The sequence below is a fragment of the Tinamus guttatus genome, unplaced genomic scaffold, assembly GCF_059628265.1.
Source record: "Tinamus guttatus ecotype Peru unplaced genomic scaffold, ASM5962826v1 Tinamus_guttatus_pri_ptg000060l, whole genome shotgun sequence".
Classification (NCBI taxonomy): domain Eukaryota; kingdom Metazoa; phylum Chordata; class Aves; order Tinamiformes; family Tinamidae; genus Tinamus; species Tinamus guttatus.
In genome coordinates this window covers 5010388-5035596 of record NW_028288594.1, presented here as the reverse complement: position 1 = coordinate 5035596, position 25209 = coordinate 5010388, and the positions used below count along the sequence as shown (strand labels likewise).

At 59.3% G+C, this 25209-nt stretch overlaps 3 protein-coding genes across 3 annotated transcripts; 2 read left to right on the top strand and 1 right to left on the bottom strand.

The window, feature by feature from the left end:
- Positions 1 to 1655: 1655 nt before the first annotated feature.
- Positions 1656 to 5169, top strand: BCS1L (BCS1 ubiquinol-cytochrome c reductase complex chaperone). The gene is made up of 7 exons (XM_010215338.2): positions 1656 to 2007; positions 2486 to 2625; positions 2710 to 2904; positions 3739 to 3802; positions 3981 to 4150; positions 4647 to 4764; positions 4880 to 5169. Exons 1-7 carry the CDS (start codon positions 1685 to 1687, stop codon positions 5130 to 5132), a joined length of 1263 nt encoding a protein of 420 aa, XP_010213640.2. The 5' UTR covers positions 1656 to 1684; the 3' UTR covers positions 5133 to 5169.
- A 3407-nt stretch (positions 5170 to 8576) lies between these two features.
- Positions 8577 to 13013, bottom strand: RNF25 (ring finger protein 25). Its single transcript, XM_088540346.1, has 10 exons — positions 12967 to 13013; positions 12794 to 12868; positions 12604 to 12706; positions 12460 to 12527; positions 11803 to 11872; positions 11596 to 11667; positions 11218 to 11358; positions 10567 to 10656; positions 9454 to 9588; positions 8577 to 9329 (listed from the first exon to the last, which is right to left on the bottom strand). The coding sequence occupies exons 1-10, from the start codon at positions 13002 to 13004 to the stop codon at positions 8589 to 8591; spliced, it is 1533 nt and encodes a 510-aa protein (XP_088396472.1). The 5' UTR covers positions 13005 to 13013; the 3' UTR covers positions 8577 to 8588.
- Positions 13014 to 13572: 559 nt separating this feature from the next.
- STK36 (serine/threonine kinase 36) lies at positions 13573 to 24846 on the top strand. Its single transcript, XM_088540364.1, has 26 exons — positions 13573 to 13663; positions 14315 to 14455; positions 14887 to 14964; positions 15349 to 15479; positions 15725 to 15974; positions 16400 to 16493; positions 16722 to 16891; positions 17100 to 17299; positions 17379 to 17505; positions 17615 to 17758; positions 18057 to 18236; positions 18469 to 18566; positions 18931 to 19036; positions 19139 to 19280; positions 19592 to 19719; positions 20321 to 20425; positions 20521 to 20619; positions 21063 to 21157; positions 21516 to 21579; positions 21768 to 21878; positions 22023 to 22097; positions 22509 to 22680; positions 23095 to 23242; positions 23472 to 23631; positions 23834 to 24571; positions 24700 to 24846. Exons 1-26 carry the CDS (start codon positions 13580 to 13582, stop codon positions 24844 to 24846), a joined length of 3987 nt encoding a protein of 1328 aa, XP_088396490.1. The 5' UTR covers positions 13573 to 13579.
- Positions 24847 to 25209: the final 363 nt, after the last annotated feature.

Genomic DNA, 25209 nt, shown 5'->3' with positions numbered 1-25209 from the left:
CGCTGCTCATCCGCTGCCGGGCACTGGCTCCGTGCTGGGCGGGAGGGCCTATGGCGCTGAAAGAGACGGAAGAGTTTAAAGGAAGGATCCTGGCACTGAGGCCCGCGGGCCAGGGCCCAGCCGGGCTCCGCACAGCCCGGCACAGCGGGCAGGGCACAGCGGGCAGGGCTCCGCGCTCCGAGAGGGCCCGCGTCCTGCAGCCCCCGGCCCCGCCGCGCGGCTCAGCGGCGCCGGCGGTGCCGCCGCTCCCTCCGCGGGACGCGGCCTCGTCCCGGCGCCGCAGCCCAGCGCGGAGGCCCCGGCAGGGCCGTCCCTGCGCCCGGCTCGGCCCCGCCGTCCGGCTCGGCCCTTCCCGCGGTGGGTCCCGCAGAGCCGGTGCCCGTGAACGCCCAGCGCGGCTGCCCCGAGCCCCGGCGCCAGAGCTGGAGCCGCCCGGGCCCGCGGCCGCCAGGGCGCCTCGTCCCGGCCCCTCACGGGCCCCCGTCCCCGCCCTCTGAAACGGGTCCCCGTCCCGCACCTGCGAGGCCACCGCGGGCCCACCGCCGCCACGCATCTCTATGGTACCCGCCGCACGCCAGGCGGGAAGGAGCGCCGCCCTTTGTGCCGCTCACGCAGCCGCTCTGCCCCGCCGCCCCCGCTCTATGGTGCGCGTCGCAAGCGGCGGCGGCGGCGGAAGTGCGGGCCGGAACCATAGAGAGCGGGCGGCCGGGCGGGAGCGGCGCCGCGTGGAGGTGAGCGGGGCGGAATAGGGACAGGGACGGGGACGGGGACGAGGATGGAGACGGGAATGGGTCGCCGGGCCCCACTGCGGGGCTGGGCCCTGCTGCGGGAAGGGGCCGTTGCTGTGGGTGCGGGGGGCTGCCTTGCGGGCAGGCGGTTGCCAGAGGAGCTCGGGCTCCCGGGCAGGGCCCGCTGCTCGGGCGATGGTCGGTACCTCCCTGCCGCGCGCCGCGGCTTCCGGCCGGGGGAGGAACACAGGGAAAAACGCGGGCCTGGGAGTCCTGGTGGAGGACGGGGCAGACGCTTCAGCACAAGCCGCTCCTGGCTGCATTTTAACACCCTGGTGGCCTGCAGGAAGCGCCGAGGCCCTGCAGCCAGGCTCCGTAATGGGATCGAAGTGACGCTCCCCAGCTCTGGAGAAGCTGCAGCCGGTGCCGGGGCCCGGGCTGTGCCCAGCGCTCAGGCTTGTGCCCAGCCCGTGCTGGGTAACAGCCACCGTGGGGCCGCGGCAGCGCCCGCTGCTCCGCGGTTAGAGCCTGCCGCTGCTGGCGTGGCTGTGCTGGGAGCTGCACAGCCTGCTGAGAAATACCCCCGGCCCCTTCCCTGGGGGTGTTGCCTACCTGGTCAGCGAGCCCACAGCAGAGCAGCACTGAAATGCTGGAGCTCCTTGGCTCTCTGCTGTCCCCAGTGATTTTTGTTGTGTGGAGTGCTTCATTTTAAAGGTTTTCTCTGTATTGAGGTGGAGAGTGTGATCTCTAAGGGAAGGTGGATATGGGTGAATCCAAGGGCACCAAGGAATGTTTTGCTTTGAGAACGTACCCTTTGGTAAAGGCTGGGCAGCTGTGGGCCGTCCAGTGCGTCCCTCATTGCTCCATCGCCCAGTGCTTTCACCCTCTGTCTCTTTTCACACAGGTTTGTTGCCTTATCAGAGACAATGCTGTTGAAAGAAGCTGCTTAACCCCCCATGATGCCCTTTTCTGACTTTGTCTTAGCCCTGAAGGACAACCCATACTTCGGGGCTGGGTTCGGCCTCGTGGGGGTGGGCACAGCGCTGGCACTAGCCCGGAAGGGGGCTCAGTTTGGCCTGGTGGCCTTCAGGCGCCACTACATGATCACCTTGGAGGTGCCCAGCAAGGATAAGAGCTACCACTGGCTGCTGAACTGGATCTCGCACCATGCCAAGCACACACAGCACCTGAGCGTGGAGACATCCTACCTGCAGCATGAGAGTGGCCGCGTCAGCACCAAGTTCGACTTCGTCCCCAGCCCTGGGAACCATTTCATCTGGTAAGGGAGGGCAGAGGAAGAAGGAAAAGCAGCCTGGGGTCTGGCCAGTGTTTTGTCAAGAAAGCTCCAATCTGTGGGGCCTGTGGAGGCAACAGGGAGAGTGTTGTCTCTGTCCTGCGTCCAGACTAGGGCAGAAGATGAGAAGCTAGTATTCACTGGGGCGAACTGATCCCTTTACTTGGGATGAATGTGCCCCTTGAGATGCAATCAAAGCTGTGGCCTCACTCTGAAAGCAGCTGAGCAGCAGCAGATCCTTGGATGTAGCCAGTACTGTGTGCCAAGCATGGGACACAGCGGTTCTGAGACCCACCCCCTTGCTGAGCCTGTCCCCTGCCATGCCTGCTTTGGTGACAAGGGGAACAGTCCTGGCCCATGTGGCTGGGAAGTGAAAAGCAGCAGCTGAAACTGACACTCAGCGGAGCAGAGGGGGACCTGGGGCTGCTCCGGCCCAGCTTCCACAAACATCTTCCTGCTCCAGGTACCGGAGGAAGTGGATTCGCATTGAGCGCAACCGGGAGAAACAGATGATTGACCTGCACACTGGGACCCCTTGGGAATCCGTCACCTTCACTGCGTTGGGCACCAACCGGGAGATCTTCTTCAACATCCTCCAGGAAGGTCTGTAGGGCAGCTGTGTGGGGCCAGTCTGGTCTGCAGGAGATGCCTCTCCCTGCCAGCCACCCCCTGTGCCTGTCCCTGCAGCCCGGGCGCTGGCTCTGCAGCAGCAGGAGGGCAGGACCGTCATGTACACGGCCATGGGAGCGGAGTGGCGGCAGTTCGGCTTCCCCCGCCGCCGCCGCCCGCTGCGCTCCGTGGTGCTGGACGAGGGGGTGTCGGAGAGGCTGCTGCAGGACGTCAGGGAGTTCATCGAGAACCCGCAGTGGTACAGCGAGCGAGGCAAGGCCCTGCGCGGCGCGGCCCCCCGGCCCCCTGCGCCCCTCGGCTGCGGGGAGCCGTCTCGCTGGCTAAGGGCCGAGCTGCGGAGCTCAGGCCTGCGCCTGCAAAGCGACAGGTTCCTCTCAGCTCGGTGGGGTCAGGCCTCAGACATACAGTTAAGATCCAGAAGTGCTGCCCATGCCCCGCGTTCTGCCCTGTCCCGTGGCCCCGTCCTGTCCAGGTGAGAGGATGCTTTGTCTTGTCTTTGCTGCAGCTCAGGACTGGGTTTCCGCAGCCTCGCTGCTTTGTAGCTGTGTGTCTGAGCCTGGGCACAGAACTTCCTCCAGCTCTTTGGGCCTCTGGCTGCATGTAGCAATTAAACAGACTCTTAGGGGGAAGCTTTTCTGGAGCAAATTGTCCAGCCTCCACTCCCAGGTGTCACGATGAGCGGTGGAGGTCACTGCTCCTGTGCTGCTCCTGTGGGGAGAGGCAGGGTGCCAGAGGTCCCCCCTGGGAACAGTTGCAGAGTGATTTATTTGTCCTTCTTTTTTTGTCCTTTGTTTTCTGAGTGTGAAGATGCCTTAGTTGATGCTGGTGCCTTAGGTCTGTGTGGGCAGATAAGCCTCAGTGATGGACACTGAGTAGTTAGTTACTGCAGTTGATGCAATTACTGCATCCATTTGAAGCAGTGTTCCCCGAAACATGGTTCATGGAAACCACATCACTGCCGGCACAGAACAACCCATGCGAACAGTCCAGGTTCCTTGCTTGCAGTTGTCACCTTTGTGGGGGACAGTTGGAGGGGCTGTGTTTGAGGCCTTGTGCTGGTTCCTAGAAGGACCCTTGTCTTCCTAGGGATCCCATACCGGAGAGGCTACCTGCTGTACGGCCCGCCTGGCTGTGGGAAGAGCAGCTTCATGTGAGTGTTACTGACAGGTAACAGGGGCTTTCCTGTGGGCTCTGCTGTTGGGGGTGTGTGGATGGGTTTGGCTTCACACCGCAGCAATGCGATGCCAGGGCCGTCTCCTGCGCGAGCCTGGCACGAGCGTGTGTGCTGCTGGCACCACTACCACCGCTCACGCTGCGGGGTGTCGCAGCACCGCGCTGGCCGGGGAGCTGCAGTACAGCATCTGCCTGCTGAGCCTCAGCGACCGCAGCCTCTCCGATGACCGCCTCAACCACCTCCTGAGCGTGGCCCCGCAGCAGAGCATCATCCTGCTGGAGGACGTGGACGCTGCCTTCGTCAGTCGGGACCTCGCTGCCGAGAGTGAGCGGGGCCTGCGCCCGGGACAGCGGCTCTGCTGGGAGGGGGTTCAGCCTCTGCGCTCCTTGCAGCTCTGCCAGCTCCCTGGCGCCCAGCTCAGCAGAGATCAGGAGTGGGCACTTGTCTTAGCTCCTTGTCGCCCAAACTGGACCTCACTTGGTTTTGGCTGGGCGGTATAAGAAGAGCTTTGGGGCTCCTAGTAGTACCTCAGGCAAAGGCATTTGTCTTGCCAAGCTCTTAGCATGAGATATTTCAGCAGAGGGGACTTTTGGATTCCCTGGTGTCCCTGTGGACAAGGGAAGTGTATGGGCTCTCAGACAGGGAGAGGCGGAGGGATTTGCTGAGGGGAAGGAGAGAGCAGAGAACTTGGTTTAAGGTGGGAGCAGCCAGGCAGACATTTTGGCAAGCTGTGCTGAGCTTCAGGCTGCAGGGAGGTGGCCCATGAGACCGCCCTGGGTGAGTGGCTGCTAGATGGGATCTGAGAGATGTTTGTCCCCAGACCCTGCTGTGTACCAGGGCATGGGGCGCCTGACCTTCAGTGGCCTCCTCAACGCCCTGGATGGTGTGGCCTCCACAGAAGCCAGGATTGTCTTCATGACCACCAACTACGTGGACAGGTCAGAGCTGCCCTCCTGGGGGCAGGGGAAAAGGCGGCATGGAGAAAACTTGCTCTTTTGAAGCCTTTTCCATGGGCTTCCTGGGAGGTTCTCTCTCACTCCTGTTTCTCGCCAGGCTGGACCCGGCGCTGGTGCGGCCCGGGCGCGTGGACCTCAAGCAGTACGTGGGGCACTGCTCCCGCTGGCAGCTCTCCCGCATGTTCCAGCGCTTCTACCCGGAGCAGCCCCCGGCCGCCGCCGAGCGCTTTGCAGAGCAGGCACTGGCAGCCTCCGAGCACATCAGTGCTGCCCAGGTGCAGGGCCACTTCATGCTCTACAAGTCAGACCCCAGAGGAGCCATTGACAATATACGCTCCATTCTGCAGTGACAAGGGATGAGCCCTGTCCCGCCACTCTGTGAAACCTGGGAACAGCTGGCGCAAGGACCTGGCTATCCTGAGGATGCTGTGCAGCTGCCCAAGTACGCAGGCCCAGCCTTTCCTTCATGTCTACCTCACCAAGGCCTTGGTTTTTTATTAAAGTGTGCAGAGAGCTGGAGCTGCCAGTCCTGCCACAGGGTAAGGGCATCGGCTCTACCTGCTCCCTGACCTGGGTGCTGGCCCCACTTGCTGGAGCGCCTTGCACTGGGATTGCCATCATTTCTGGGCACATGGGCCCCTTTGGCACTTTCCCGAGGCAGCAGCATTGCAGGGCTGCTCTGCTGAAGAGAACTGCAGATCTGTTCAGAGCAGCCTTTGGCGGAACTGTCTTGTGAAATGTCCCCTGGGAAGGGTAAAACATGGCTCTTTTGTCTTGTGTCCTGTCTGCTTGTGTGTATGTGACGATCTTGTCTTCATGGTTCAGATCGTGGCCCAAAGACCTTTCCAGCTTTGACAGGTAGGGGAGCAGTGCACTCCCAGTACTTCTCGGGGATATCCTAGCTGAGCAAAGTCTGTGAGCCTCAAACTCTGTTGTGCCTAAGGCAAGGGAGGGTCTGGCACAGCTGGTACTGCCAATCCAGAGCTGATCCAGGAAAACAACTCCCAAGAGCTGGCTTGTTCTCTCTCATGCTGCTGCCTGTGGTAGCAAGGGGTGCAGCTGTATGGATGCTCATCCCTCCACGGTGAGCTAGTAGCTCCTCAAGAGGAGGTTGGGGCAGGGGGAAGACCTGGGGCTTTGAAATACAAGCTGGGAGGGGAGGCCTTATCCAGGCAGGCTCTGCAGCTCCTCCTCAGCACCACAGAGCTTGGGGGGGCGGATCTGTGCACGCCTCTCATGTGGGAAGAGTGTCTCCTCTCCTGTTTCAAAATCCTTTCACCTCACTTGGCAGGGCTGGGTTTCGGTGCTCAGGGCAGTAGCGTTGCTGCCACGTCCCAGGGAGCTGGAGCCAAGCAAGGTCTGTAGGGCAGAGGCAGCGCTCGCCCAGGAGGTGCCACCTGGGCTGGGTGTAGGGGCTGGGAGCCTCCATCCCAGCTCTGGGCTGGGCCCTGGTGCCGCCCTGGCCCTGTACCCGCCTGTGCAGGGTGCAGGGCCTTCTGTGCCAGGCTGCAGGTCCAAAGCAGTCTGTCTGCAGCAGCCCGGGGCGTGTGGAGGGGCTGGTGCTTCCAGCTGTGCCCGGTGCCAGCCTGGGGTCCTTTGGTGGCAGCTCACAGGGGGGCACAGGCCTACACTGTTACCCCCAGGCTGGTTGTCACCACCAAGAAAGGTTGGGGGACACGGACGAGGGCCCGTGGCAGCTTCTCAGGGTCAGGCAGATGGGGATGCGAAGAAGACGGGCACGCAGACCCCGCAGGCCCCTGCCACCACACAAGAGCACAGGCAGCAGCATCAGTCACTCTGCTTTGCTTTTAATAGTGTTAATGCTACAGCCAGCAGCCTTGCCTCACTGCCCTGCACCTCTGAGCGCTTGTGCCAGCCCCACTGTGCAGCAGCCCTGGCAGCTGGATCCAGGCAGACACCAAGACACCTCCTATTCCTCCCCTACCCCAAATCCCCACCCAGCCAAGCACAGGCAAAGGAGTCAGGCACAGGCTCCTTCCAGAGCTCTCTGCCACTCCTGGCTGTGGGAGGGAACACGTAGGGCTGTGATGAGGCCTCCTCCAGCCTCCATGCATCCCACAACACCTGGGGCTTGTTTTGTTGAACCCTGATTTCTTTCTGCACAGCTCTGAGATTTCCTCTGCTCCAGGCTGCCAGCAGCAAGTCAGAAAGGAGAAGGCCCTTCCCAAATCCCAACACGCAGAAGTATCCCCCTCCCCACTAACAAGTTTGGCATTTGTTTGCAATTACCCAAGTTCCCGCTTGCTGAATTTGAGCGGAAATTCCATGGGATTTCCAGGACTGTCCTCCCCTGCTCCCATGCTCATGGCAGGACAGCTTTCCAGCTGAGAACAGACCGAATCCAGCTCTCTGGAGGAAGCAAGGGAGGTTTAGCTACAGCTGTTGCAAAGGGCAGAGATCTCTATGTCCTAAAGCAAACAATCAAACCTATTTTTTGGGAGCACAGGAATTCCACCGGTAATAGCAGAAGGCAGCAGAGCAGCACCAGTGTCAGTTAAAGTTTACACCTCTCCTTTGCACCCACCAACAGGCTGGAGCAGAGCAAGCACTGAAGGATGGAGACGAGGGCGCGTTTCAGGGAGGCAGCGCCGGGGCGTTCAGCACTGCTCCCCAACAGGGCAGTCTGGCTCTCAGATCCCCGAGCCCAGGATGGGCACTATAGGCTCAGACTGGAGAAGGAAAGAAAGAAGCTCCTTAGGAAAAAAAAAAATGAAAAAAATGAAAAAGCAACCAATGCTCGACAGCAAGTTAGACGAGCATCATCAGGAAAAGGCTGAGAGGGAAGAGAGCAGAGCAGGCAGGCAGGAGGAGCCGTCCAAGGAAAGGCTTTTGCACCCTGTTTATGTGAGAAGGGATTTGGTTTATGCAAGGGACTTGGATTTTCTGTCATGTTTCTTCAGTGGGACATGGCTTAAACACATGAAGCATCAGTAGAAGGAACTGCACCAGGGACACGTTAGTATAAAAAGCAAGTCCTCATCCCATTTCTTTAAAGCAAAAGCAGCATGAAGGGAAGGTGAATGGAGGTAAGAAAATTTCAAGTACTGGGATCTGTCTTCACTCTGGACCTCGGTGAGCTCCAAAACAGCCTAGACTTAGAAAAGGATCTTAACAAGTATACAGGACACAGAGCAGAAAGCTTTCCCAAGCCTCTCCAACGCAGCCACTGCCTGCAAAGGCAACTGAAGGACCCTGCAGAAGCAGAGCAGAGGTCAGGGCCAGGGAAACGGCAATGTTGTCTCCAGGGAACAGCAGGGCGAGAAGATGCTCTCCAAATCATTTGAGGATGCAGCAAGCTGAGGTCTAGATTGTGGCCTAGCACAGCCTTAGTGCCTGGTACCATCATGCTCTGCAGGGATGCTCAATTCCAGGGAATTCCCACCTTAACTCTGGCTCTGCTGTGGCACCGTGCTGGGCCTGATCCACATGCTCTGCAGGCACTGAAGTTTTTGGCACCTCATTCAAGGTGGGTAATGGTCCCTGGTCAAGGCTTCCCCTGCCTCTGCATTCCCCGAGACCAAGGCTGCTGTGACTGCTGGAAGGCCCCTTCTCTGGTACCGGTGATGGCTCCTGCCAGGCAGCCACGCTAGGATGCTTCTCTCTACACATGTGCCCTAGGGACACTTCCTTGCCCAAACTGTGCCCCATGCCAGCTGCCTCCAAGCTCTGCAGTGCACATCCTCCTTTCCCAGGGGCATGGTGTCTGCTCACCACTCCTCTGCCAGAACCTTCACCCTCTGCCCAAACAGCCCTTCCCTCCCCCAGCCCAGCCCTCCGCAGTCCTGCTAGGAGCCGCTCTCCTTTTCAAGGTGAGGGGCTTCTCGACGCACCCCAGGCCTGAGCGCCCCTCGGCCTCTTGGCGCCCTGGGGTAGGCGCCAGGCTCCTGTGCCCGGGACCTCTCCCACCTTCCGCAATCCCAGGGCCTGTGGTGGCCCTGCCAGCCGGGAGCTCCTCGGTGCTTGCTGCGGTTGAGTGCCGGGTTCTCCTCATCACCCCGGACCTCAGCCTCCTGCTCTGGGGTCCATCTCCTCACATCAGGGTAATCCTCTTTCAAGTCCAACATCCCAGTTACTGGTGAGGGGTCTTCAGGACTCAACTCCTTCCTTTCAGCCGGGGCTGCAGCCCTGTTTCTGCTGGGAGGTTTTGGAAACTCTTGGCTATGCCTCCCACCAGCTCTTTGGCTCCTCTCTTCCCTCCGCTCTGATCTCCGGCCGAAGCCCTTGGAGCCCCTGGAGCCGTGTGGGGGATGACAGGGTTCCTCTGCGGCTCCCTGCGCATCGCTGCACAGCTGCCGGCCCCGGCCCCTGAGGCCCAGCCTCTCGCCTCTGTGCCTCTCTCGCTTGCTCTGGTGCTCCGTGGGCACAGCCGGTCTCTCGGGCTGCCTGGCTTCTTCCCTGGCCTCCAGAGGCCCGGCTGGCTCTGGAGCTGAGGGCTGACACGGTGCCCGAGGTGAATCCACAGCACTTGCAGATTGTAGTGGCTCAGAAGCAGGGGCTGCTTCGCCTGACTCAGCAGCAGCTGGAGGCTGAAAGAAAGAAGCCAGCGCTGAAGAAAGGGACAGGAGAGCCCTAGAGCAGATGACGGCACTGGGCCTGGCGGCCCAGGGACCCCCTTGTCAGCACGGAGATGCTCTGCCCCCAGTGCCATACCGCCTGGAGGCTGATGAAGAAACGGTTCCTCTCGGCTTCAGGGTCGATAATGCCACCCCTCTCTTGCTGTCTCTTGAAGATTAAGCGCAGTTCCTCTTGGTGCTGCAGGGTCCTGGCATCCGGCCTGTACGGCTCCTGAGTGGCAGAGAGCAGCAGTGTGGGTGGGCAGCTGGCAGCACTAGCAGAGACCCCCCAACCCAGCTCTGGTCACACAGCACCTGGGCAACGCGCGCCTGTTCCCCACGCACTATCGGGCAGGTCTGCAGACCTGGTGAAGCCCTAGGTGGAGGCAGAACATGCCCACATGGACCCACTGCACCCACTGCCCTGGGGCTCCTCCTTTGGAGCGAGATGCTCCCAACACAGCAGCTGCATCAGGACCACAGAGCACCCTGTATGAGCCAGGGTCCCTCACATGACCCCAGTGTGTGCAGGAACATGTTCAAGGAAAGCTACGATTATTCCCTTAGAGCACAGAGAGCAACAAAGAGGTTCCACATAGGCACTCCCAGCCCCACAGCAGAACTGCCTGCTGCTCAGCACAAGGTCAGGGCCAATGACACTACCCATCTTTGCCTCTTTCCCACAATAAAGTGTTAACCTACAGAGGCAGATTTAACCACAGCTCTTTCCTTTCCTCTGTCCTATCATCCTCGAAGCTGGATTCTCTATGGCAAGACTCCTCTCCACAGCAGGACTCAGTGACCCGCTCCAAGATGAGGGCATGAGATAGAGTTTGTGCTCTTGTTTGTTTTTATAGAGTTACTGTTATGGCACATGAACAGGTCCAGGCAACAGGCTCCCTTCCCAGACCTTGCTGGCTGTGCACAGACACAACTTTTCTGCACACATCTGTACCTGAAGAACATGGGATGCATTATCTCATATTACAGTTTAGAGGAAGAAATCTCAGGGCTGAACAGCTAAACCTGCTCTTTGGGGACATGCCAGACAGACAGGAGAAGCCTGCTACATTTTGTGACCTATCCTTTGGCTGCACTGTCTGGGAAGATACAAAGGGCTGCAGCAGACGCTCATTTGGTCATTTCAGCACCCCAAGTGAAGCTACTCAGAGATCAGACACAGCTGGGCAGACAAGACCCCATCTCTTACCAGCGGCTGCTGCGGCGGCGGCGCTGCCTTCAGGGCACACAGGTCATAGACGAGGGTTTCCCGGCAGACAGGGCACTGCACGCCGGCTGCCTGCAGGGAGGGCACAGTTCATCCCAACCCCAGGCTCCGACCCAGCCTATGCACGTCCAGACAGTCCCCCACCTGGAGGTGAAACCAGGGGGCCTTTTCAGCTGACCATGAGCTGTCCACAGCAGGGAGATTACAGCACTGTGAAAACAGCCTGGCCTGGATGACTACTACAAATGCTGGAGGTCATGTTTATCTTGCACCACCAAGAGTCTTGCAAATTCCTGGAGTTGGAGGATTAGGGAAGGAGCTCACCTTTCAATTGAAAAAGTTCCCAAGTCTTGTGGCTCCAGATTTCTAAGAATGTCCCTCATATACTTAGAATTGTTCCAGAAATCCAATAAACTCATTGCTGAATACTAAAAATCATCCAATATATTTGGCTGGAAAGGGCTCCTGGGAGTCACTTCATCCATTCCCCATTCTGATTTGTGGCCACAGGCATGACACTGACCATGTGGCACAAGGCTGCTGGGCCAGACTAGCTCTTGCTGCATGTCCCCGAGAGCAGTGACACAGAATTTGTGGGGGTCTGTGCAAGAGGGCAAGCCCAGCACCTAATACCTGTTTTGAGGAAGGTGCCAGGTGCTGGTCTCTCTCTTCCTGCTGCATGAGGACCTCCTCTTCCATGTGCTGGGCATAGCGGGCCAGGCAGTGGGAGTGGAAGTAGTGGTAGCACTGGGTCTTTGTGAAGGCTTCTCTCTCCTGCAGAAGAGAGAGCAGCTCTAACGAGTTTCTGAGCACAGAGTTGTGTAGCCTGCTCAGCCAAGATGGGTTTCCACTCCAGCATCAGCACTGGAAGCAAGGAACTAGTATTACTGGTGGCACTGAGCCACATAACCCCTTCCACTGGGCTTCATCTCCTCCTCAGTTTTAGGATGGTATCTGCTAAATAACATTGCCTACAGACCAGAGTGGCAGGGTTGAGATACACCTTCCTACCTGGAATCCGTAGAGGCAGATCACGCACTGGCCATGGGGAATGTTGTTGTCAGTGAGAATCTCCTTCCCCTTCTGTGGGAGGAGAAGGGCAGACACTTCGCTCAGGGGCCTCCCCAGGCCCAGGCTCAAAGCTGTCCCACCTGCAGGGCTGCTCCAGGGAGGACAGCGCTGAGGGCTGGACATCCACCCAGCTGCCCTAACTCTCACCTCAATCAGTTCATAGAGCACCTCTGTTCCCAGTCTGGCTTCAGCAACATGTCCCAGGGTCTGCGAAATCCTACAGCAAAGATGAAACACTTAGTGCATGTTAGACATAGGTATGTGCTCTCCCACAAGCACTGGACAAGTACACATGTGCATTCATGTGCTTTTATAGCACCTCACAAGCCAGTGCCCATGAGAATTTTGTCCTTGTGGAGACGCAAGGGCAGGTTCACAGACCACCCTGGCTTGAGCTTGCCCAGAAGCCCTTCGGTTTTGGAAATTCATTTCAGTAATTCATTTGAAAATGTAGGCTTCATTTTCTGACACAGCAACCCTTACAGCAGCTCTGCCAGGACCCTGAGCTGCCAGAGGGCATCGGGCTGTCTCTACACACATCACACCGCAGTAAGGACAGAAGCACAAGGCAACGAGAGGCTGCCCGAGCACCGGCACTTACTCCAGTCCCATCTCAGCTAAAGCAGGACCAACACCTTTGAAGCCCAAGAGATTTGCATTACATTTTTCTACAGACAACAGTGAAAGGAATCCACAAGAACTCGGGAGAAGCCTTTCCAAGTGCTGCCATGCAGCTCGCTGTCTCTTTGTCCTCCCTCCAGTGCAGATTTCACCCTCTCCCTTCTCCTCTGTCCCAGGACTCACTTCTGAATTTGCTCATCTGAGAGCCCGCGCGGGTTCCTGATGGCGATTTCGGGCGCCTTGTCGGGATACTGGAAGACACAAGCAGAGAGCGGCAGGGTGCGGGCCGGGCGGGCGGCCGGGCGGGCCGGGGGCCGCGGGCCCTACCTGGGGCGGCACGGAGAGCACGAGCGTGAAGCGCACGAACCGCGCGCCCTCGTCCTGGCCCGTGGCCGGGTGCAGCGTGATGCGGAGCTCCCACGGCTCCCACCTGCGGGCGCACGAGCTGCGCTCAGGCGCGGCCCCCAGCGCCGCTGCCGCCGCCGCCGCGGGGCCCGGCCCGGCCGCGCCACGGTACCTGCTGCCGCCGCGGGCCACGCGCAGCTCCTCCAGGTAGATGGACTCCAGCACCTCCACCTCGGCCGGCAGCGCCCTGCGGGGGGCGGCCGTGAGGGGCGGCCCGGGGCGCGCCCGCCCCGAGCGGGGAGGGACGGGAAGGGGATCGAGAGGGGGGCGCGGAGCCGCCGTTACCACTCGGTCGCCTCCAGCTCCTCGCCGGCCGCCGCCATCTTGCCGCGCGCCCCGGAAGCGGAACGGCAGGCGGTTGCCAGGCGACGCGGCGGCGCCGGGAGGGGGCCGGGCCTGCGTTAACGGCGGGGGCGGCGGCGCCTCCCGCCGGGCCGGGTGCGGGTCCAGGTCCGGGTCCGGGTCCCTCCGCCCGCAGGTGAGCGGGGCCCGCGGCGCCCCAGTGCGGCGGGAGGCCGAGGAGGCTCCCCCCGGGCTGACGGCGGGATTCAGGCTCAGGGGCAGATCCCGCTGCGCTTTAACTTCCCCCCGGCTCCAGCTCCAGGCGGGACGGGGCGGGTTGCTGTAGGAGCGGGGCTGGGTTGGTTGATGGCAGCTCCCGTTGGAGGAGGGCAGCGCGGGCGGCTCTGGCCGAGGGGAGATGCTGGGGACAGAGCTGGAGCCGCCGGTGTGAGGGGGAAGGCGCCCGGCCGGGGCTGGGCCCGGCCCTTCCCTCCTGCCCGGCGCCGCCTGGCCGAGGCTGGGGGCGAGGGCAGGATGGAGGAGCACAGGGTGAAGGGCTCCTTCTCAGCGCCCCTTTGCCTCGGCAGCTTGGTGCCCTCCCCGCCGAGTGCCCACGATGGAGAAGTACCACGTCCTGGAAATGATCGGAGAAGGCTCCTTTGGGCGAGTGTACAAGGGGCGCCGGAAATACAGTGCCCAGGTGAGGAAAAATGAGAGAGCTGAGAGGCCTTCGCGCGGGGCTGGTTGTTGATTTCTGGGGGGCTGTTCGTCCGGGGCGCTGCCAGGCTTTCGTGCTCAGACTGAACAGTTTTTCAGTTTATCATGATGGAACCTCCCCTGCTTCAATTTATGACCACTGTGTCTCATCCTTCCCCCATGTGTCTTTGTAAAGAGCCTGGCTCTTTATGTCTTTCTGTCAAAAGCTGTCTGCAGTGGTGCTGATGTGGTCTAACAACTGTAAGGGGCAACAATCCCTTCCCTTGATCTGCTGCCTACCTTCCTGTTAATGCTGCTCAAGATGCTGTTTGCCTTCCTTGCTGCCAGTGTTTAGCTCACTGTCCCTTGGTGTTTCTAGGTTCTGTCCCATGCCTGGGCTGTTTCTGGAAGGGCCACGTGTGCAAGCTTTGCATTCACTGCTTACAATTCTGTGTCTAGCTGTGTGGGCAGCAGCGCTGATGTGCAAGGGCTTGCGGAGGAGCCCTGGCTTCAAGGTGCCCAGTGAACAAATGTCTTGTTCAGGGGTTGCTCCCTTTGCTAAACTGGAAAATATAAAATCCCATTTGTGTTAAATGCTGCCTTCACCAGGGTGAGTAGGACCGTGGTCTGATCCCAGCTTTGTTCACTTTGGAAGGTGGTGGCTCTGAAGTTCATCCCCAAGGTGGGGCGGTCTGAGAAGGAGCTGAAGAACCTGCAGCGAGAAATTGAGATCATGAGAGGCCTCCATCACCCCAACATCATCCAGATGCTTGACAGCTTTGAGACTGACAAGGAGGTGAATAGGCCAACTAAGGTCACGTGCTTTTGCTTCACGGGACAGGGGAGCAGGGGTGGCCCTCACTGTAGCAGGGAGCTCTTTCCCAGGGGATTCTGGTAACAGTCTCTCAGGGTTTCTGTCAGCTCTTCCAGCAAGTCAGGTTTGTTCTGATCCCGGCTGCTCACTTTGGCTCTCTTTCCTCACTCATGTTGAAAGCTGTAGTCCTGCCACCAGCCTACTCTGTTCCCTATGGTGGCCACTTTGGGATTCCTTGCTCCTAGGGCATTCCCTCCCTCCTTGGGGACATGCAGGGACTGCACTTGGAGATTGCCTGAGAGAGGTAGTGTATCCCCCACTGGTTTCTTGTCTCACCCTGCTCTGGTCCCCAGAATGTGGTGGGGATGAGGCTGTGTGAGTGCCTGGTCCCTCCACGCTGCTTTTCCTTCCAGGTAGTGGTGGTGACCGACTATGCAGAGGGGGAACTCTTCCAGATCCTGGAAGATGATGGGAGTCTGCCCGAGGAGCAGGTGACTGTCACAGCCATGGCCACTCAGAGGCCTCCTCACAGGGTGAAGAGCACAGGATGACCTGTCAGGCAGCAGATCCCTGCTGTGGGCCAGGGCCATCAAGAAGGTGAAGGTGCCTCTGAGGCTTTACCTGGCAGAACCTCTGGAGAGGATGAATAGGGAGCAAGGTTGCTCTGAGGGTGGTGATCTGGAAGGGACCTCAGCTTTCCAGTTTGCCCACAAATGGCTGCTGTAGCTGTTTGCCCACTTCTGTGGGTCAGAGAGGATCCATGATGCCTGGGGTGGTCTCTACCCCAAACAGGGCGAAGCAGGAAGGGGGCAGTGCTGGTGAGCCCAGCTGGGGGCTATGTGCGATGCAGCATGAGTCTCTTGCATCTCTGGCAGGTCCAGGCCATAGCTGCCCAGCTGGTCTCTGCTCTCTACTACCTGCATTCCCATCGTATCCTGCACCGGGACATGAAGCCCCAGAACATCCTGCTGGGAAAAGGTGGCATCATCAAGCTCTGCGATTTCGGGTGGGTGCTGTGGGCCAGCTGAGGGGGCACTTGGGTTTGGGGCAGCTGAGAGATGTGCTGGGTGTTGGAGAGGAAGAGGGAGGGTGGGAAGGGATCTGGCTTCTTTGCATCCTCACAAATTGGTAGGGATGGGTAGTGTTGGACTACAGAGCAGAGTGGAATGTGAGGTAGTGCATAGGGATTTTTCTGGGGGCTACAGTGGCGGCTTCTGCCTTAAATGGCCACTCATGTTCTGCTCTGAGCAGGTTTGCCCGTGCCATGAGCATCCACACCATGGTGTTGACCTCCATCAAGGGCACCCCCCTGTACATGTCCCCGGAGCTGGTGGAGGAGCGGCCATACGACCACACGGCTGACCTGTGGTCTGTGGGTTGCATCCTGTACGAGCTGTTTGTGGGCACCCCTCCCTTCTACACCAGCAGCATCTTCCAGCTTGTCAGCCTCATCGTCAAGGACCCGGTCAAATGGCCCAAGGACATAAGCCCAGTCTTCAAGGTAAGGGTGAAGGTCCTGACTGTGGTGGGAGATTCATTCATGGAAGAGCCTCTTTGGCTGCAATTGTAGGTCAGTCTTAGGTTTCCTCTCCCCTAAGAGGAATCTCAGAGCACAGTGAAGGGAAGAGAAGGTGCCCTCCTAGGAGAAGGATCCCAATCACTGGTGTCCCTCAATAAGTGGGGAAATAGACAAACATTAAATGAGTGATTTAGTGGACTCAGAAGAGAAGACAGTGTCTTCCTATGGTCCAGCTGCCCTAAGTACTAGGTCCACTTCTTTCCCAGAACCAGACAGAGAACCCAGGAGTCCTGGGTGTCCTCACTGAGGGATACTGGTAGGTGCTTTGTGTCCCTGGCGGATATAGAGCAGGCGTTGAGCCTGCGCTGGTGCCTCTGGCACTGTGCTGGGACTGTGCTGCCTTGCAGAGCTTCCTGCAGGGACTGCTGATGAAGGATCCCCGCCAGCGCCTGTCGTGGCCAGAACTGCTTTCCCACCCCTTCATTGCTGGACGTGTCACTGGTGAGTATCTGGCACCAGCTATTTTCCAGCAGTAGTCCGATCTGCTTCCTCCTCCTGCTGCCACAGGGGAGGCTGCCAGCACCACTTTGCTTCCTCCAAATGCCAGCTTCTCACCCCTGCCCCTGGGGTGGCCTTGAGTCCCTCAGGGTTTCTCTGAGGTCCCAGAGATGGTCACTCCCAGTGTCCCAAGAGAGAATTGCTGACAGAATCCTCTCCTTGCCTCCCCAGTGATTGATGACACAGAAGAGCATGGCATCTTGAACCCCTTCACTACCAAGCTGACCCCAGAGCTGCAGGCCCTGAAAGAGAAACAAGCCCATTCCCTGGCCCCCAGGAGCGGCCAGTCCAGGATCCTGAGAAAGGCCCAGCAAAAGATGGCTGAGGAGGCCCAGAAAAAGGTGGAGGGAAGCGTGGGGTTCCCCTGGCTGCACCCCATAGTCAGGGCCAAGGAGGGCATGGAAATGGGACCTACTGGGGAGGACAGCAGGTACACGGGTCAAGCTGTGGTATCAGCCACATACAGGGCAGGATGTGGGGTTCCCGGCAGGTGGGTAGAAGACTCAGCTCACTGCCTTGCCCTGACCAAATCTCTCTGTCAACACCCAGGGGCAGCTGAAGACTGACGCAGCATCTATGAAGCACCCTGACAAAGGACACCAAGGGTGTAAATGCAAAGCAGCTCCTGGGAAGACAGCTTTTGGGGAAGGAGACCCACCAGGTGCTGCCAAAGAGAAATCCACAGGCATCTTGCAAGGAGAGTGCAGCATAGCAGAGTGGGAGCTGGAGGAACCTCCTCCTAGCGCAAGGTGAGGGAGGGCCAGGGCTGCGAGGGGAGGCAGGAGGGAAGGCAGAGCACCTCTCTGACTGCCCTGTTTTTGTGACCAGGGAGCACAGCATCACTCGAGACTACGAGCAAGAGTTTCCTGAAACAGAGACCGTTCTAGACCCTGGCCCTGTCAGGGGAGAGCCCGGGGGCAGGCGCAGCATAGAGACTGTGGACTTGGAGAGTGAGGTGAGATGTGTCCTGTGGTGAAGAAAGCAGGTCTCAGTCCCTGGCACCCAACACAGGGACCTTGGGGAAGGCAGGACCTATGACACCAGCCCTCTCTCCCCGTGGTTAGGAGCTGGAGAGTGATGAGGAGTGGCAGCACCTGATGGAGGCCACAGAGCCCTCAGCCCTGCAGCCGAGCGCGCCGCTGAGCCTCCTGAGGGACCCGGCCTTCCGGCAGCGTCTCCAGATCCACCTTGCAGACTCCAGCCGGCAGGTGAGGGATGTCTTGCCCACCCGGCCAGCCAGCACTGGGGGCTCTGAGCCAGGCCCAAATGCCTTTTCCTCTCCCAGGTCTGATGGGGGGAGCTGGGAGAGCCCCAAGTCCAGCGGAGCTGTCCCATGTCTGTCATGTCATGTCCCATGTCATGTCCATGCCTGGAGCTGTCTGTCTGTCCTGCAATTATCCCCTGTCTTAGTGGATGAAGGGCAGCCCCATGGCCAGCAGAGAGGCAGTTACATCCTCAGCCATAACCACTGCTACTTGTGAGCTCTTCTGGCTTCTCCATGCACAGGTACTGGAAGGGATGCTGGAGGGAGCCTCCCATCTCCGTCCCGCACTCCGTGTTGTGGGCAACCTCCTGGCTACCCAGTGTGACTTGGAGCTTCTGCACCACTTTTGCCAAGAGCTGGATATTCCTCTGTTCCTGCTGTGCTTAGCCAAGAAAATCCTGGAGAACAGTAACACCAAGCAGGTGGGTGTGGGAATGCAGGCAGCATGGGACTCCCTCCAGCATGCAGCAGAATCCCAGTGCCAGGAGGGAGCTGGGGAGATGCCTCCTGGAGGGCCCTGTGTCCTGTTGCAGCTGACTGGTGGGACTGTCACCTCTTCTGAAGAGGGAGGTTCTGACTGGGAAAGACCCCACCTCGGTTGTATCATTAGTCAGTGGCAAATCCCCATGAGCTGCTTCTCTCTGGCTCTTGCAGCAGCCCTGGTGTATTGTGGTGCTGACAGACCTCATCGTGGTGACCACAGTTTATTTCAGCAGTGAGTGCAGCCTGGAGGGGAGCAGGCAGAAGGACAGGTAGGGAGGCTGCAGCAACCCAGTGTGCTTGGGGGTCCGCTGTGGGGACCCAGCTCAGGGCAGCAGGGAGTTGTTCCTACTCTGTGCCTGGAGCTGTCTCAGTGGGCAGCATCACGGACAAAGCACTTTGTGGGATATCACCACACTTGCAGAGGGTCATTTTTCGTGGGTGGGGAATCTGAGGCACCTGGCTGAGAAGGGAGAAGGCACAGCTGAGAACAGGGTCCAGATGTGCTGCTGCAAGCTGGGGCGACAGCACAGTGCGCTGCCTGCTCCATTAGCAGGATGGGACTGGCCACGTCCCGTTCTTGCAACCAGGGGTTGTGATTCCATCTGTGTTCCTATCTGCCCCTGCCTCCCGCAGCCCACAGACCTTCCAAGAGTGTGCCAGCCACTTCCTAGCCCTGCTGCCGGAGCTGCTGGCCCAGCCAGCTGACAGTGAGATGAGACTCTGCCAGCAAAGCCTCCTGGTAAGGGTGCCCCTTCCCCCTCTCTTCCAGCTTTCTCCCCAATCACCCTTCTCCCTTCCCTCCCTCTGTCTGCAGTGACAGCAGCCCCTGTGTCTCCCACAGTGCTTCACCTTGCTCTGCGAGAGCCTGGACATGAAGTGCCCTTCCATCTCTGCCCCCTTTTATGCCAGCCTGAGAGAGAAGCATCAGCCTGTGTTGAACAGGCTCCTCCAGGGATTGGCCTCGGAGCAGCCTGCTCTGCAAGGTATTGTAGTAGCAGCCTGTCACCATCTCCATTCTTCCTCCAGCTCCTGGGCTCCCTAGGAGCACTGACTGCCATTGCAGCACCATTGCCAGGAAGAGGTGACTCCTATATGATCATCCCCCAGAGCTGCTCTGTCCTAGTTCCCCAAATCCCTGCTACCTGGAGCTCTCCTGTCCTCCCCTTCAATTCCAGAGCTCATCTTCCTCCTCTCCCAAGCCTGGCTTTTCCTTACTTGCTCCCCAACCCTGTCCTGCAGCCCCTCAGTGACCCTCGTCCCTGGAACCTGTCTCCTGAGTTCTTGCCCTGCGCAGGTGCAGCGATGGAGCCCAGACCAGCGCATGAGCAGAGGCAGCACGTGGTGGATCTCTTCACAGCTGCACTGGCTGCTGCCTGCAGCATCCCCCTGGGGAGGAACGGGTGTCGGGAAGCCAAGCAGCAGGTCAGGCCACCTCTTTTTGCAGGGCGGGGAGAGGTCATTGGTTCCTGCAGAACTAGTGACCTTTTGCAGGAAAATTTCAGCAGCAGAAAGCAGGGCTGGGATTCTTCAGGTTTGATGGCTGCAGTGCTGGGATCCCCTGGGTTTGCAGGCTGCTCCTTCCCATGGAAGGAGCTGAGTTCCAGGAGAATCTAAGAACTCCTAGGTCTGTTTAAAAAACTCCCGCTTAGGATCTGAATCATAGGATGGAATAAATAATGAAAAAGGCAGTGCAGAGAAGAGGTGAATTCAGTGGTTCCAAATTGTAGGAAATCTGGAATTGAATGGACAATAAATAAGAAGGAAAACAAAGGAAAGCAAAAATACATTTGATCCTTCATTTCACCTCTTAATTAGCAAAGGAGAAATCTCACCTTGCTTGTCTCAACTCAGGGACTGTGTGGCAAAGCAATGCTGGGTCATGACATACGGGCACCCTCAAGTGAACACAAGCTCCCCAGAGGGAGCAGAGGCTCTCTCTGTTAACTTGTTGCTAGGATTACACTGCCTAGGTCTGGGCAGTGCTTCCGGCTGCTCAGGGTGAAAAGCAGACTGATTTCTTCAGGTTTCTCGGGACGTGGCTGAGAAGCTCATGGAGGGAGAGAGACAGCAGCTTGGGAGGCTGCTGGGGAGACTTGAGCATCCAAACTGTTCTCTCAATGTGCTCAAGGTAACAGCCCCATCTGCCTCGCTGTCCATGCAGCTTGGCTGGCTGCCCCAAGAGGCACCCAGGGCTGCTGAGCATCTCTCCCCTGTGCCTCGCAGATCCTCTATGCTGGCTGCCATGCCAGCCCAAGCCTGTGCCAGCAGCTGGGAAGGAGCCAGCGAGTGTGTGATTCCCTCATGCAGCTCTCGAAGGGCAAGGTAGGATGTGCTGCATCCCTGGAGGTGAGGTGGGAGTGCGGGCGGGCAGCACACACCCTCTGAGAGCTGTCTGCAGGGATGGGACCCAGCGCTGGCTGGAGTGGTGGGCAGAGATACTCAAGCAGGGAAGAAGAAATGGAGCACGGAGAAACCAGTGGCTCTGGGGTTTTGGGGGTGTGGGGTGGGCAGAGAGTATATTTGGTACAGGCAGTGGGACCAGGCCAGTGGGGGCTGAAGACGGTGGTGTGGAGGAGAGAGATGGGATCAAGAGGAAAGAATCCTGCCGGGGGAAAATACAGACCAGACCAGGGGACACGTGCAGGAAAGAGCTTGAGGGAGCCCAGCCTGGAGGATGCAGGTACCGTCTGCTCTGCTAGGCTCAGGCACACACCTGCCTTCCCTCCCAGCCTTGCACTCCTCTGTGATTGCTGCTTTCTTGGCAGGTCCCTATGGCAGATGCAGCGCGAGGGGCAGCCTGCGAGGCCTCCCTGCACCTGCTGGCCCTGCTCAGCCTGCAGCTCCAGGGTTCCCTGCCTGGGTAAGCACCCTCATTGACCTGGGCCTGTGTTGCACCAGGTCAGGGACGTAGCAGAGGGGGTGAACCCTGCCCTGGACAAGCCTCTGTCCTACACCCTGCCCAAAACTAGCATCTGATTTCCACTCCTTCTGATCCTGATGCATGGGCAGGGTGCTGTTAGTGTGGCTGGGTGCAGGAAATGCTACAGGGACACAGAATGGATGAGGAGGTGCTGTGAGCCATATTTTGCTCTCACCCTGCATGGTGGCTGCTTCCCAGCACTGGCAGGTGGGAGTCTGAATGCTGTTGCTTTGTGGGATGTGAAGCCTTGGGAACAAATTGCTGGGAGCTCAGTTGTCTTCTGGTCCTTGTATTTCAGGCTTGAGGAGGTGGTTACTGTGGCTATGGATATTGTCACTCAGTCTCCTGTTGTTTCCTTTGTGGTGAGTCTGTCTACCCAGTCCAAGAGACTGCTTAGAGCCCTGCACATCCCCTCATCCCATCTGGGTCCTACTGTTCTGCCCAGAGCTGTGGGGATGCTGCCTGTCTGTCCAGCCCTGCGGCGGGGGTGCAATCTCGAGGGGGTGTAAGAGAAAGTCCAAAAGGTGCTGAGCTGTCTGTGCTCCCTCAGGGTGCTGCAGCATTCCTCCTGGCCCAGCTCAGCCAGCAAGGGGTGAGTATGGCCCTCAGGGGAGAGGAGATTCTACCAGCACTGAGGAACGCACTGACGGCCTCCACCAAGGTAGGGAACGGGAACGGAGGGCCGGGAGGCTGTGCTGCCACACCACTGCACAGCTGTGCACACAGTGGTGGGCTCAGAGAGGTGGGGTTTGGGTGGTGCTGCCCTTGGACCCAGCACCCAACTCCAACCTGCCCTCTCTTACAGCTGCAGCTGCCTCTGCCACTGGGTGCTGGTATCTATGACGGGCTCTTTTTTCTCCTGCTGAAGCTCCTTGCCCAGGTACTGACCTGCCCCTTTCCCTTTGCCTGGTCCCCGTCAAGGCTTTGTGTGGGGCAGAAAAGCCTGAACATGGATCGGTGATGAAGCCAGAGGCAAACCAGGGCACTGGAGGGGGATTTGGCTGAGCTGTGTGACCCTGTGAAAGTCGCACAGTATTCCTGAGTTTCTAGTGGAGTTCTGGAGGGTTTGCCAGAGGGGGAGAGGCAGGAAATGGGGATTCATGGGAACATCAGAGGGGGAAGGAGCAGGAGTGCCCTAGGACTGGCAGCATCAGCAGGCACTGCAGGACTGGCTGCCTGGTCTGCCCAGTGCTGACCTGCCCAGGATCATGGGGTGAGTGAGCACATGGACCAAAGCCCTAGGGAAGAGCAGAGCTAGAAAGCCCCCTGACCCCTGCTTCCCCATCACTAGGAGGACGTGGCTGCGGAGCCGAGCTTTGCTGCCTCAGAGCTGTGGCGCGTGGCCTGGCACAGTGTCGTTGCGATGCTTCGTGTGCCCAGCGAGAATGCGACGCTGGAAGGAGACAGCCTGGGGACAGGCCACCCCACGTCAGAACCAGACTGGAACCTCCTCTCCCCTCAGGGTAGGAACTCGGAGACCACAGGGCACCTCTCCTGGACCCATCCTGCCCTCCGACTTGCACACATGCCCATCTCTATCAGCGTTTGGCCCCTGTGGCCAGAGGGACTCAGGGGACTTCTGAGCATTTCTATTCTCTTCCTCGGAGCAAAGGCTGGACTGGCCAACACTGCCAAGTCAGCAGGAGCCCTGCCAGCCTATGGGCAAAGAAATGGGAAAGGGCATCTCTGCAGCAGGGAATGTGTCGGCCTGGCAGAATTGACCACTGTGTGTGCTGCCATGAAGCGCTGCCCAGAGAGCTGTCCTTTCCCAGACAGAGAAGCGCAGAAGCGACTCTGGAGCATCATGCGGAGCACTGGGCAGACAGGAGAGAGGAGTCTCTGCAGCCTTCCCTGGTTTTGTGCTGTTCCCCCTGCAGGCATCCTGCTCTTCCTCAGCCTGGCCCTCTCCGTCTTCACCTGCGAGCCGCAGCAGTGCCTGCCTCAGCTCGCCCAGCCCTGTGGAGGCCTCATGGAGACGCTAAAGATGCTGCTGTCCCCCCGCTTCCTGGCGTGCCTGGCACAGACGTGAGTTGTGATCGGGGACTGGGAAGGGCATGGCTTGCACCTTGGCAGCTTAATACTAGTACACAGATGGGTGAGAAGTGCCCACCTGGCTCTTGCTGGGCACAGCCACAGGGAACAGCTCATCCACAGAATCTCTCCCTGGTGCCTGGCATGAGGAAAGCTGTCTGTCTCTTGGCCTGCCATTTTCTGATCACCTCTGTGTTAAGCTCAATCTCTCCAAAAAATCCAGGCAAGAAGGGGAAGATGGAGATCCTGAGCTTGTCCCAGCTGTGGTGCTCCAGACCTGCCAGCTCTTCTGTTTCCCTTTTGCCCTGGATGTGGATGAAGACACCTTGGCATCACTCACAAAGGGTGTGAGAGACTCCCAGATCCCTGCCCACCTGCTGCAGGTACCCTGAGATCTTCCCCCTCCTCCTTCCCCTGTGCCAAAGACATCACTCAGACATCACACAGTCCACAGAGCAGGTCGGCTGTGCCATGCCATCCTGCTGGCAGCCTTTAGCTACTGCTTGACTTGCTGCGGGGCCAACCTCTCTCCAGCCCACACACGGGAACAAATCACTCAGCACCGTTGTCTCTCCTTTCTCGTAGGCCTGTTGTCACCATCTGCCCTTTTCGGACACGGAGCTCCCCATGAGGCTTTTGTGCCATTTTGTTGTGTCTGATGAGCAGGTCATAGAACAAACTGTGAAGGAGGCGGCTGCCTCCGAGAGCGTCGTTGCCTTCTTGACAACCGTCTTGTTTTCAGACAACTCCTCAATCACAGCTGACCTCCTGTCCCTCTTGACCCACGTGGCCCGGGTCTGTCCGGAGCACCTGCCCTTTCTTCAGAGGATCCTGGGGACCTCAGATGTGGCCGACCAGCCGCTGACCCGCCTGCTTGGCCATTGGGAACACTCCATACGTGCCAAAACCTGCAATCTTCTGGGCAACCTCCTGCGGCACTGCCCTGGCTTTCTGCAGAGCCGGGGGGCTGTGCTGGAGAGCCTGCTGGAGCGCCTGGCAGACCAGGACGAGCGTGTGCGCAAGGCGGCAGCATTTGCGGTGGGCAATGCTGCTTACCACGAGTGCTCCCCGGCCGGGCCGCTGGGCAGGGCCGTGCCCGGCCTGACGCGGCTCCTGAGCGACGTGCAGGCCAAGACGCGCTGCCACGCGGCCTCGGCCCTGGGCAACCTGGGCCGGCACTCGCCTGAGCTGGGCGACCTGCTCATCCAGAGCAAGGCCCCCAGCGTGCTGCTGGAGGTGGCCTGCTGGGACCCGCAGGCGCGCGTGCGGGAAGGAGCCCTTGTTGCGCTGCGAGCCATCAGCCAGCACCCGGCCGTACAGCAGGTATCGTCCCGTAGTGCGACAGCACGGCTATCAGGGGGACCCCCAGCAAGTCTGTGGGACATCTGGCAGCACTCGAGGGGCGGAGGGCAGGTGACTTGTGACTCCTGTGGCCTCTCTTTTCTCCGTAGGTGCTTCTGTCTCTCAGAGCCAGTGAGAAGCTGGCAGCCCTGGCCAGCAGGGACTCCCAGTCCAGCGCTGGCAGAGGCTCCCGCCCCTCTTCCACGCGGCACTGCAGGAAGCTCATCCACCTTCTCGCAGGCGACGCTGGGGAGTGACCCGTGCACCGGGATCAGGGCAGCTGCCCACAAACAGTGCGTGCTCCTGTGTGCTGCCCTGCTCCAGCAGGGAGAGTAGAGCTTGTGGGCACCGGGAGGCCGTCCCCGGCAGGCACTCCAGTGCCTTGGGAGAAACACTCTCTTCTGCCTTATGCTCCAGCCCCGACCTTCAGCAACAGCCGATATATTCACCCTGAGGATGGCCCTGCCCAGCTGCTCCAGTGCACACAGCTGGGCTGCAGGACCAGGACACGCTCCTTGCAGCAGGGCAGCTGTCTGTGACACAACCTTCCATGGGCGGCAGATGTGGTCCCCGTGGACTTTGTCCTTTAATAGCAATGAGAGGGGTCCAGCTTTTATGTG